Source organism: Meleagris gallopavo, chromosome 3, assembly GCF_000146605.3.
Source record: "Meleagris gallopavo isolate NT-WF06-2002-E0010 breed Aviagen turkey brand Nicholas breeding stock chromosome 3, Turkey_5.1, whole genome shotgun sequence".
In the NCBI taxonomy this organism is placed as follows: domain Eukaryota; kingdom Metazoa; phylum Chordata; class Aves; order Galliformes; family Phasianidae; genus Meleagris; species Meleagris gallopavo.
In genome coordinates, this window is record NC_015013.2 from 79,594,534 (window position 1) to 79,608,344 (window position 13,811).

At 37.9% G+C, this 13,811-nt stretch overlaps 1 protein-coding gene across 1 annotated transcript in view; it reads right to left on the reverse strand.

Annotated features, from left to right (window-relative positions):
- Nucleotides 1-13,811, reverse strand: part of EIF3H (eukaryotic translation initiation factor 3 subunit H) — a 59,375-nt gene that overhangs the window by 16,140 nt on the left and 29,424 nt on the right. The window contains exon 2 of the mRNA XM_019614216.2: nt 382-549. Coding sequence (XP_019469761.1) covers nt 382-538 — 157 coding nt within the window. The 5' untranslated portion in view covers nt 539-549. The remainder of the gene's footprint in view (nt 1-381; nt 550-13,811) is intronic.

Sequence of the window (13,811 nt, forward strand, 5' to 3'; positions counted from 1 at the left end):
AGGTATAAAAAAACTTGGCAATTCGTGTCATGATTGGTCAGTCACGTACAGAGCCAGACACGCTAGCAATCGGGGTTTGTTAGACATCTGGTCGAGTTCCACCAGCCCCTCTGACGAGGGAGGGGAGATGAAGGAATAAAAATGAAGCAGCTACTCCAGCATTCCAAAACGTACACATCAGGGCTCTGATAGCAAGAAAAATAAACAGAAAGAAGGAAACCCTGTCTAGACTTAGCTGCTGCTGAGGCTGCCGTAGACACAGGGTTGGTATTTACTTGAAAAGGCCTGCCAGGCTACTCTTACAGGCAAAAGACAGAATACAAAAATAGTAGTAATAATATTAAGAGGGGAAAAGAATAATAAAGGAAACCTCATACTAACCGTAAATGAGAACTACAGACTCCTCAATTGCGTGCTGGTAACTGAACTGGGAGTCCAGGAGGGCACGGGTGACAAAAGAGCCATAGTATGTGGACTGGTACCAGCCAACATGAAGATGATCAATGTTTACGTGGCGAAGGCTCCGCATCATTTCCATCTGGTATTGAACTGGATTAAATAAAAATTATGTTTAGAAAGTAAACTTACATAATTTGTACTATTTCTAGAGAGCGTTTAATATTCAATGACTAAATTGTACTACTTTTTTTCATTCGTTTTTTTCTTTCATTCACTGCATAGAAGTGTGCTCCTGCACTAACTAGACTATCTGCAGGAAAATACAGGGCTTCCTCAGAAAGTAAGACTAGCCTAAGCAAGCAGACTTTCTTTTTTCAGCTGGACTTAATTGCTAAAGCGATCAACAAACTGTTACGTCTCATTTGCAGTGCGTATTACTTGCTCATTCATAAAAAATCGCAGATACCAGGTTCCATTAACCAGTAGTAATTTACCATTTTGTAACAAAATAAATAGTGATTTAAATCACGGTACTGCTAGGAATTAAATAATATTCCTTTAGATCCAAAAATCATCTAATGTAAATACAAAATAGGACAGAACTTTGTGTCTTCTTCACAGTTTAGAACTACGTTTTCAGTATTATAGTTTGAGGCACTCGCTCTAGTTGTCAGACAGATTTAATTGCATTTACCTTCAGCTTTTTAACAGCGTTTCTTTTATATACGTATATGCAATATATAAACAGATGGATAAATAAGTATTATACATAATATACATGCAGAGCGTGTTATCTTAGCAGAGAAAGGTTGATTTTTTAACTTGTATTTTTTTAAACCCACAGCTGTAATGTTTTATTGTGTCCATGAACAAATTCTGTTTCTACCAAATGCTTCATTCAGACAGATTACCATGATGGAAGAGCAATGCTTAATGTTTAAGCAATGTTTAACATGCTCCGATCAAGCAGATCCACACACCTTATCGCTTATCAGACCTTCTAGACAGATACTGCCTGCTGACTGCATATGATGGGGCTGATTTCTGTGTGCCAGTGCTCACAGACAAACGATAGGCAATCAGATGCAACAGCACTGCACAATCCTTCAGTTTTATCTGCTGCTCCAAATTCACAAAAACAACTCCATCCTATGCATTTATTTCTGTGTTGTTTTTTTTTTTTTCCCATGGGCTCTCCTTGCACAGATGAAAATATGACATTCATTATAAAAGAAAGCCACATAAATTAATTAGAGAATAGAACGTGCTAAGTGTTCAGAACCCACTTTATATCATTTCCAGAATAAAAAACAATTACGTCCTTTTAAGATATGAGGAGACATTTCTCAAGAACGGACACATTTTCCAACTTATCACACACAAAGCACAAACTAAATTCTGCAGTCTGCTAACCCTTTTAAATTACAATGTCTTAAGCAATCTACATACGTTTGTATAAGCACTTGCAGACTTTTTCCATCAGCATACGTTGGTGCCTGCATTCTGGTTCGTGATGCCTTGATATAAATGACTTACAATTTGCGTTTCACCCAGGACACCAATGATAACCTAGCACCCCACAGCTAACACAGCAAAACCATCCAGGTTCAGTCTGAAATGCCACACGCGCCTATGCAGAAAGGCCCGCACCACGGGGCTGCCACTGCACCGCGACACATCTAAAGGTGTCACCGCTTCCCTGGACAGCCAGCTAACTGGAATTGATCTAACAGCTCCTTTACAGTCGCTACCAACACCTTTCCTCTCGCCAGACTGAAATAAAATAAACGTTAATCCCCTTTTCGTTGCATAACTTCCAGAAATACAGGACAGCTTCAGGAATCTTCCTTACTCAGCTTCCCCCGCTGTTCAGCAGGTAGCGTCTCAAGACATTTCCCACTTTTCTAACAAAAACAAAGTCAAGATCTAGCTTGTCAGAGAAGCACAGTCCTTACACTTAAAGGTTTGGTCGGCTTTTTCCTTTTCTCCTACTTTTTATAATTAAAACATACAGAATACAATTCTTTCCCAAAATTGCAAGGCTGCTGCTAAGACCACTATTTTAAATAGGAAAAGCATACGATACATTCAATAAATGTGGAAAATGTAGCTAGAATGGGCTATTTTGGTTTAAAGAAAGTTTTTTTAAAAAACTTGCATAGAAAGCAAGTAAGACTTGCTTTTGACATGACTTGCAAAGACATGAAATTACGGTTAAATCCTCTCTAGCTAGATGAAGTCATGAAAAAGAAAAAACAGAAAGATTTTCAAAAGCAGTTGAAAGAGAGGAAATTTTTTTTAAATGAAAATAGAGGAGGATTTTTAGACTGTTGATCTACAGTGCTAATTGCAGTGCTGATTTTCTTAAAATTGAAGACGTAGTCAAAGTTGAAGCGGCCACGAAGCGATAGAAAAAAAGGATTTTCTACACAGATTCATCTGAAATCATATGGTAAAACCCATTCCAGTATTTTCTCCTTTAAGAGATTTTAAGGAGATGTTAAAGATAGGGAACACCCAAGGAAAACATCCAGATCTTTGTAAGTCTGAATAAAGGTATGTCATGCTCTTACAAGTGTAAGTGCAACCCAAGAATTATGTTCGAGGACTTCTTGTCTTAAACACAGCATCATGTAACTGAAGTGTGAGAGACATCACGTAGAAGAAAGGCCTCACTGAAAAGCATCCAGATTTCAAGTCAGCAGTTCCTCTCATGACTGTTAGCAGTTAGATGATAATGAAGGCAATAGCGGAAAAATCTCAAAGAACCAATAAAGCATCAATAGCTAACATCTCTGCCTTGGGAAAACAACTGCAGAAATTAAAACATGATGCAGTTCCCACCAGAGAGAAATGGAAACTCTTTTAACCAAACATATATATTTTATAACATGTATTAGCAGCTAGATAGCTCCAAGAGCTGCCAACTTGCACAAATGTGTAACAGTCCCTAAGTTGCTTTTGCTGATATCATTACTGCCATTTCTTCACATCTTTTGCCCACTCTACAAAGCATCATGTATTTAACTAGAAGTTAAGTACAAAGTAGGGAAGAGCTTTTTTCTATCCAGTCCTCACTCTGCTATGACTTGGGGAAGTCAAGCACTTTGACAAGGAGTTCACTGTTTCAAACCATAGCGTTTAGAAATGTGGGTGCCCTCCAAGTCTAAGAATGCCCGGAGCTTAAACGAGCAAGGAAAAGGGCCAAGCATTGGTCAAGTCAGACCAGAATGCAACGAAGTTTGCATTTTTAAGCAAATTATTTGCTCAGAAGCTTCCTTACGATGAGGTAAGCTATCAGACATGTCTGCACTTCGTGCTTTTTGCATTAAAAATGCACCCATTGCACCTCTACCTCCTAAACACTTGGCAGGAATGGATTTTTTGAACAGACGACCTTTTTCACTATCGTTGAAATACATATTTCCTCTAAAATTACAGTTAGCTTTTCACTTGCTTGTGAAGAAATTTAACGGGGAAGCAGGAAGGAAGAAAAAAAGAGAAGGCAGCTAGTAAGCATTATAATTAATTTAAAGACAAAAAAAAAAAAAAAAAAGCAAAACTGTCCAGTATGGGTGCTTTGCTTGAATCTGAGTTATACTTGTCTGTACAAACAAAATCCTGAAAATTAAGAGAAAATAGAAACAGAAAAGAGTATTGCAGTTGTTCGGTGGATATTTCTTCCATGATTTAAACTAAATTTTAACAAAATTATCATAAAAGATTAAAGGAAATACTCAAATAACATCAACATTTGCTTCTTTTCCATAAAGCAACAACACTAGAAACTATCTAAAACTTTACACATATATCCTCTAGGTTAACAACAAGGAAATAACATACCCAAATTCATATAATAGATCAGACACAATACCAAGAACTGAACACTGACATGATGGGCCATTTAACATTAGGGACAACTCAGCCACATTCCTTTAATATCTTAAAGTAGTCTGGGTCAAAAATTTTACTATTCAAAAACCTGATTTAAGAATAGGCCAAATCAACTGAGACACTGAAAAAGAAAATAAATAGTCCATGAGATGATTTTAAAATGCAAACAAGCTTAAAACACCGGAGTTCACAAACAATTGGCAAATTCACATTCTGCTTGAAATAACAGCTTATTTCCCAAACTCTTCTGAAACAAGTGTTCCTGTAACAGCCTCATACATGATGCAAGTCTATTCAACAGTCCAAAATTATATTATTTTCTCTATAAACAATTCATTAAAATCCAGCCCTTATGAGGTCACGTACCAATGTACATGTTGCCAAAAGTCAGTTCTGAAATAGTTACTGTCAGATGAGATGTATGCCAAGGTGACCGCATTCACACTACTGGTAATTGTTATGTGAAATACTGATCAAAGATGACCCAGAACCAATACATTTGATGGTACCTTGGATGTGTAGGGCCTCAGTTTTCAAAGCACTCTTTAAAGTTTCTACATGAAGTTTCTTCAAGAAGTCCGCTTTGAAGAGTGGCAACAGACTTGTCTCTGAAGTGGAAGAACTTGGTACCAATGCTGTGGACTGGTCTGCCATCCTTGCTCATCCACTGCTCTTCATAGTGTGGCACTACCAAAGAAACCAACAACCACTAACATCTGCATAAGCCTGGATTTCACTATTAAGTGTCTGCCTTGCCTTGCATTCAGCAAATTGGTTCTTCAACTACAAACTTGAGAAGAAATTATCTGTGGCTCTTCATGAGAGCACATCAAGCCATTTCAAGAGCAAATTAGAGGCATCCTCACTCCAGGACTCCCCAGACCACCTGAGGATGAATATTATTTTCTTGCTGGACTCTGGGCAGTCAGAAGACAGAAACTAAAGCCTATCAAAAGCCACAGTAACCAGTTCCTGCTCTAACATATAACTGGATTTAACTGACAACACCGACATAGCCAATTTTAGTTATTCTGGTCAAATTATATTGAAAACCAGCCAAAACATCCTTTTTACAGCACCACTACTAACACGCAATATTTTTAGGGCAATTAATTGGTATCTTTTGAAGTGCTATCCTGTGGCAGCAAGCATACTAAACAAGAGCTATACACTACATGGTACTTTTTAGCAGCACAAAAAAATTCTGTTTTTCCTATACATATTAAACTTTGCCAAACCACATGTATGCATCACACAGTATCTTCAATGACTAAAACAAGCTAGCAGATGCTAGTTCAAGGAACTAGTATATGCATTTGAAAAGAAGGAAAATTGATTTATTTAATTTAATTAAGCTCAGAGAATTATGGAGACAACAGATTATTTTTTCCCTCCACACATACAAACCCAATTAATTGCCTAAAAAACTATGAATCAAAAAGACTGCATCTATTGATAACTCAAATGTTGAAAATACAAGTATAATTACCACCACAACCCATTTATTCTTGTTAAAAACACAAAGGATGGGCAAGAACAACCAAGAAAATAGTTAATTCTAGTGATAGCAGTATATTACTACAGCCTTTAGATACCACTGAAACATATTTTAAGCTTAAGACTGCAACACATGTGCATGTATTTGCAGATTTTTATCTACATCTAACTTCCAACTTCTCCCAAGACAAACGCACAAGTGAAGTAACTCAACAATTCACCTATTCAGGGAGAAAAAAATTAAAAGTAAATATTGCCTTCCTCAATAATATTCATTTCCTCCTCTGAAATATCAAATCGGTTGCAAAACAGTACTCCATTTTATGAATTTTTGCTACAGTGGGCTGAAAGCACCTGATCTCCTCTAAATTTGGAAGCTAAGCAGACCAGGACCTGTGAATATCTGGTTGGGAGAAAATCACCTGAAAACAGGCAAAAGTCCAGAAGTCATAGTCAATCAAAAGACCACAAAAACAAAAATGAATCAAAAGGCTGAATTCAACTTCATTTTATTTGCCATAATCCGGGATGAAAAAAAGTAGGGGCAGAAAACGCATGTCCAAAGTAGATTAAGTTTTTCTAAAGGAATTGCTACCTTTTAATAAGTCAGCAACCCAGGTGGAAAAATTGCATGCTATTATAACACATGCTTTCCCAAGGCTGCTTTTTTTTTTCTTAGTACTTTTTTTTTCTTTTCTTAGTAGAGATCTTGGGACAAATTGAAATTAAAATCTGTAGCAATCATCTCCATTTGTGTTACTGATGCTCTGCGAATCGTCTTCTGAAAAGGTGATTATTACAGAAATGGAGAATTTGATAGTGTCTTAACACTTTCTAAAGCCAAAAGGCCGTCAACTTTATAAATAAGAAGAGATGAAATAAAAGAGGGAAAACTTTTTAATACTGCTACTGCTAATTGTGTAAGCTCAGCAAGCAGCTTTATCTTTAATGCCAGTTACAATCAGAATCATTAAGCTTGGAAAAGACCACTAAGATGACGTAGTCCAACCACCATGCCCACTAAACCATGTCCCCTCAGTACCACGTCTACCCCACGAACGGCAGTGTGCGTGACAGGGCAATGGGAAAGCAGCGAATGGAAGCACACCACTTCCTGCACATGTGCTGGCACGCACCCAGCGCTCGCTGTCAGGAAACATGGAACTCCAGCCTCAGCATATAACCACTGAATAAGGAGGCAATCAAACTCATCAAGCTATCGAATCGTTTCACTAGAACATAAGTGAATATTCAAGCCTTTGAAAAGCCAAGTAAATCTTCCTTACTTAACTACAATTCAAGATAATTTAAATTCACGTTATTTTTGAACAAATACATTGGAACCTCATGAAGAACCTAGAAGAAATGGACTGTCAAGGTGAGTTCCAAAATTGTCTCTTGAAGCGCGCAACAGTATCCCAAAGAATAAAAGCAACACCGTACTTCCCAAAATATTACAACAACTGTCTTAAAACAATTTAGAAGACGAGTCTTTTAAAATCATTTTTAATGCTGAATGTCACTCACAATTAATATTTTGAAGTTAAAGATGAAATTAAGCAATGCAAATTCCACTGTTTTGTTGACAATGATCGCTAAGAAGGAAATGTCAAACAACAAATGCAACACATTTTGAAGGTTTTCTGCCATATATCTGGAGTAGTTTTCTGGGCACATATGTATGTAACAAACTACATCTTCACAATACTGTACAAACACTCGTCTCTTAATCTTCAATCTCTTTCTTCAAGGCTGATAAACATTCTCAGTATTTTAAATATTAATAGTTTAGTACTATTATTTTTTGTACACTGGTAGAAGATGCATTTTAAACAAAATTAAAATCTCCAACAAGAAAAAAGTTTCAATCAGCAACTACATTGTCATGAAGGCAGTAAATTATGATAAGAACTGCCATCCGGACAGCCTGATTCTTGCTTTCCTTGTAAAAGGAAAATAAGATGCTATCTCATTTCCTAATAAAAATCAAACTCTTAAGGAAAGCATCAAATGTTTTCTATCAGAAATGCATTCCCCATCAGCTTCAGCACCTTGAAGCCTTTAGATATACAATTTTAGTGCAATGAATATGATTCTAGGTGCTAAAATGCAAAATATGATTGAAAAGTATAAAAATATCTATGTTAGGTATTAGGTGGAAGTTTTTCACACAGAGGATGGTGACACACTGGAACAAGTTGCCCAAGAGGTTGTGGATACCCCATCCCTGAAGGCATTCAAGGCCAGGCTGGATGTGGCTCTAGGCAGCCTGGTCTAGTGGTTGGCAATCCTGCCTATGACAGGGTAGTTGAAATTAGATGATATTTGAAGTCCTTTTCAACCCAGGCCATTCTATGATTCTATGAAAAGAAGCCAGCATGGTCAAAAACAAGTCTCATTGTTGGGTACAGTAATCTGCTATTCAACTGATCACCTCCTTTAAAAAAATCATATTTTTTAAGAGACCAAATTCCCAAAATATTCTCTACCAGTCACTGATTTTTTCTTGTTTACTAAATATTTTCTTGTTTACAAAATATTAGCAATGTACCTATCTTAGTGCTTATGAGTTACAAAGAAAGTAAGAACACAGTAAGACAAGAATGTATGGTGAGAATCTAATTCCTTTCCTGCATAACCAAACCGATTTAATGGATATGATCCAATACATATTTATGAAATTCTCTTCTACAAAAATGCTCTGAGTTCTTACTAATTTATTAGTAAAAATACTGGAGATGTTTGAAGATTAATGAATTACATAGCCATTTCCTTTAAAACAACAACAAATTTTCACATCCAACAATTTCAGAGGAGAATCAGAACAATGTAGTAGAAACAACTTAGCAATTTGCTGCATTTTGAAAATCCATAGTGTTATACAATATACATCACAAGGAAGTCTCATTTTGTTAGGAACTTTTCAGTAAGAAAATTGATAGTGACTTCACCTAAGAGATTTGGAGGCTTTCAAATCCCTCCACTTTTCTTTGTAAAGAAAAAGATTTTGTGTTTTTGTAGAATTTGGTAGTTTGCTTAACTTGTACCATTTTGTACCATTTTTTCATTGCAAAAGCATGGCAAGGGAGAAGGAGCATCTCCAACAGCTTGCTTACAGCCAGAACACCCTTCTCGTTTTACCAGATACAATGAAGCAAGTGGTTTTCTGATGGCTTGGTATTAAATATCCACACATCTTGTTTTGAAGAATCCCTCACACTGTTTTCACGTTTCAAGCTCGCAAAATGTGGTCCAAACACTGAAGCAGACACCCCACTCACAAAATAATTTTCATGGGTTGTCCTTACAGTAAATCACAACTTACTAAAAGAAAATTCTTTGCTACAGACTATTTCTTCAGTTGGAAATTACACAAGCTATTTGTTTTCCACGACCGCCATCAGCCCATAATGCAGGGATAACACTGTTAAAACATTTGGCAGGGAGGATAAGTCAAGAAAAGTTCTAATTTCTGGCAAAGCATAGGAAGAATGTGGTTGCTACCCCCCTAAGCACATGTCTTTTGAATCAAAATTACACAAGTATCTAGCTTTCAAATGTGTTAAGCACACTTGGAAGAAAAGACAAGCTGCCTCAGGCTTACAACGTCTTCCACCGGGAGCCCATTGGCACAGCACAGGAACCTACCAGGTGCCAGGCCAGAAACAGTTAACAGGTATGGGAAGAAAGAAGGGACCCCACACAACCCCAAATTTCACATTCATTTTACAAAGCCTACTGGTTTTATACAGCCCAGGTGCTGTTAGTTACCAATTAAACAGTAGTAAAATGCTGCATTCATTTCTTTCTTTACAGTCAGCACTTAACTCTCACCCCTCATTTAAAGCACTAACAGGGAACTCTGTGTAATACCTCAATAAACAGCATCACAAGGATGTTTCGGTAGGTCTCTTACAACACTGACACCTTTGTAACACATCCCATACAGCATATGGCCGTTCAGTTGTCCATGATGCAGAGGACTAAGATATCCCACTCAGCTGTGAAAGCACTAGTTAAGGATACTAGCTTGGATCCCAGCTGTCCTACTGCATACGGCGCTCATCTCTAATTGTCAAGTCCTGAAGCCATGACCAGCATACCGTCATCCACACACCATGAGCTGAACCCAAACAAGATATAAAAACACCTCTCCACTACGAGACGTGGGGCCATGCACTATGAGATAAAATGAATGAATCCCTCTCACTTGCCATCCCTGCCACAATACTCTTCTTCAGCTTGTATACAGGAAGCTCTGAGACGGACTGTTTCCCTGCTCGTTCACTGCTTCAGCTTCAGACCCAGTGACTACGCAGAAGATAATGGGTAATTACCCATTGATAGTGGGTGATGTAGTTGATGTAGTTGAATGAATCTTAATTTTAAAGAGTTCTTTAAAACTGGGGGAAAAAAAAATGCCAAGCTTTACCATGCACAAGAACTCTTAACATGCATGTTTCTGAAAGGCTAATGGAACAACTCCTCCAGCTAAATATTTCTATAAATGAAATGAAATTCTTGTGTTGCATATGTGGAGGCTGTGGATCCAGACTTAGCTGATGCCTAATGAGAGCCAGAACTGAGAGTATGAAATAACTGCCTTTTTTTTTTTTTAATATAGTAAAATATTCATAAGGGATACACATTACATTGGAATTTTATTGTAGCATAATGGTTATCAAGAGTTGCTCTCAATTCTCTCTTAAGATAGGTTTTAGGAGCAACACGAAGGGAATTGATTGTAGGTGGGCTGAGAAATGAAAGACTCTGATTAACATCTAGGGGGATTTGAAAAAATGAACATTTTGGAGTATTGGAGAGTGTTCTAAAAATTGTGAAGGAATTTGCCTGGAAGTCTTCTAAGTAGCTCTGGATAGACAATAAGACATTTTCACATCTCATGAAATCTTCTACCTTTTTTAGTAACCCTTGCCTGGCATGAGGCACGGCACAATGATTTTGGAAGTTGTTGGCTGTACCAAAAAACAGCAGGTGAAATCAAGTTCTGACAGAGGCAATCCCTCTTGCCTGTAGAAATCAGCCTCCACAGATTGCCAAAGTCAAACAACATTATGTAAATATCATCACAACAGGCAAAAGCATCAGTGGCAAAGTGGAGATAAAAAACACCACTTAATGACCATGGCTGCAGCAGAGCCTAAGTGGTGAGTAATAGGACATTCCAACCAGAAAAATGTCATCCAGAACAGACAGCATCCAAATTTTTTAACACGTATCAGCTAACCACTAAAAAACCAACATGCTAAAGAATTTTGAAGTTAACCAATTGAAGAAGCCTATTTTGCTTCTTCAGGTGAAACCATGTCCTTATGTCAACTCCAACCCAGATGTTTGAGGAACATATCACTGCCACCCTAATAGCTATTCATTAAGCAGCATGTGCAACATTTAGCTAGTGAAATAGTCTTATTGCACTCAACATTTAAGAAGCTTATGTTATCAGGCAAAACAGTGAAGATTTCTAAACAACTGCAATGGCAACACAGGATCAGCAAACCTATGGGTGCCCAGGAAAGCCAGCAGGCAGAGTTTTGAAAGGAACACTGACACCTGAGAATGACCCCGTTTTGATGCAAGAACAAGACAGCCAGATTTTTCCAGCTCCCCGGTGCCTTTTTACAAGAACACACTTGATTTAACACATGAAAACCACTGAAGTACTTAGGTAAGATTCTGTGATTCTATAGCAAGCATTGTTTAGTCTTCAGAGGCTTTCCACACAGATTTGGAGAAAGTAAAACCTGGTATGACTAACTGACATTTCAACTGACCACAGCAGATCCAGCTCAACCATGCCGCTGCATTACCATTCCCCAAAACCACTAAGTTACCTCATATTTTTCTATCAGACTTCTAATTTTGTCTTGGGCACTGAATAGTAAACTGTCACAGGTCCCATTTTCTTCCCAAGGAAATTGGATTCCTCATCACCACTTGCTGCTTCAGTGTTATCACTTGTGTGTATACGCATGTGTACACACAAAGAAGAAGGAGAGAATATACAAAAAATTGTACTTCAACATGCATTACTTATGCTATTCATCTTGGTTTAATGTCACCATGGTCATATTTTATATATGTGGAAAAAGGGTGTTGTAAAGCAAGTAATTTACTAAATACCTTATGCCTTGACATGAATTAAAAACATAATAGAAAATAAAGACATAAAAATGTATCTATTACAACTACACCTAAGTTCAACAGTAAGTAATTAAAACACCATTGCCCAGTAATAAACAAGACAGAAACCTCACTGCATGTGTTCATTTGCAGCATTACAAAGCTCACAGTTTCATAGCATGCTCAGATAATAAACCGACAGTTAGAACACTTAGATCAAGGTAACTCAGTACTACAAGAAAACTCCATTTCCCAGCACGGTATTGCAATATTTAGAAGGCTTAACACTGCAAGGTATGTGCTGAATGTCACTAACAGTGACATTACTCAGTGGAAGTTCCAACATCCAGGCTAACACCAGTAATAGCCTATTGCCAGTGTGAAGCCTTCGATGCTCCCTCAAACAAACAATGAGTTCAGAATGTTTCAGACCATGCAGAAAAGCTTCAAAAGGTCTTTTCCATAGGGAAGTGAGTGGAACAATAAAAACAGGAGTGGATATTTGAGGTAAAAGGCAGTCATGCCTCTTCACAAGCAGCCTTGGGCATCTGACAACTTGAGACCATAGACTATAATCAGAAGCAATAATTTCTTAATAATTAAAAAAAAAAAAGATCATCAACAGTTTAAGAATATTTAATGTATTTTATGTAGCAAGTAAAACTCCTGGTTTTTAGACTGAACTATAAGACAGAGAGTTAGGATGAATTTCTCTCCTTTCTAGGGTCTGTAACATCGTATGGCAGAATTCAGCAAGCCAAAGCTAATATTTCAGCAACGTAACACTTGCAACTTTTATATCTAATGTGCCTTGTTCTTTTAAAGTAGCCAAAAACTAGACTCACACCCTGTTTAAACAGGCAGAAAAAGTACTCTGTGCCAAGGAGGAAGTTATAAACTTAAAGTAGGTTTTGTGCACGGGAAACTCAAGTTGGGAAGTATTAGGGCAGATCCACAACAACCAGTACTTCAACCAGACAAAAAGCACAGGGTAATTTCAGAGCTAGGGGCAGAAGGCTGCAGTTCTACTACTGATCAGCTGATGGGCTCATCAATTGGCACAGAATAAATCAATTCTTTCAAATCCTGCCTCTCTTCTGAAGACGTTAAACCTCTTGGGACAGCATTCACCAATTATTCTGAATGCAGCCAAAGGGCAAAACAGCCCAGTTTGAGGAAAAGAGAAATCACTGCATCACCTAATGGTATCTGTACTTTCCAGACTGCCAAAGTGTCTTCATAACTGCCGTATATTTACAAACCTAAATTATATTTGGATTTTTAAAAAGTATATCAAGATTAGTATTGAGGGGAAGGTCATGCCTGACCAATCTAGTGGTCTTCTATGATGGAGTGATGCATTGGTAGACAAAGGGAAGGCATCTCATATCATCGACCCGTACTTCTGCAAGGCCTTTGACACTGTCCGCACCACATCCTTATCTCTACATTGGAGAGAGATGGATTTGAAGGGTAGACTGTTTGGTGGATAAGGAATTGGTTGAAAGGTCACAGCCAAAGGGTTGTGGTCAATGGCTCTATGTTCAGGTGGAGATTGGTGACGTGCAATGTCTCCCAGGATCTGTCTTGGGACTGGTACTCTTTAATATAGAATCATATAATAGCTTGAGTTGAAAGGGACCTCAAAAATCATCTAGTGCCAAAGGTCCTGCCACGTTCAGGTTTGCCAACCTCAAGACCAGACTGCCCAGGAACCCACCAAGCCCAGCCTTGAATGCCTTCAGGGATGGGGCAACATCTTCACCAATGACATAAACGATAGGTCAAGCGGCCCATCAGCAAGTTTGCTGATGACACCAAGCTGAGTAGTACAGTTGATAAAGCAGAAGGAAGGGATACCATCCAAGGGGACCTTG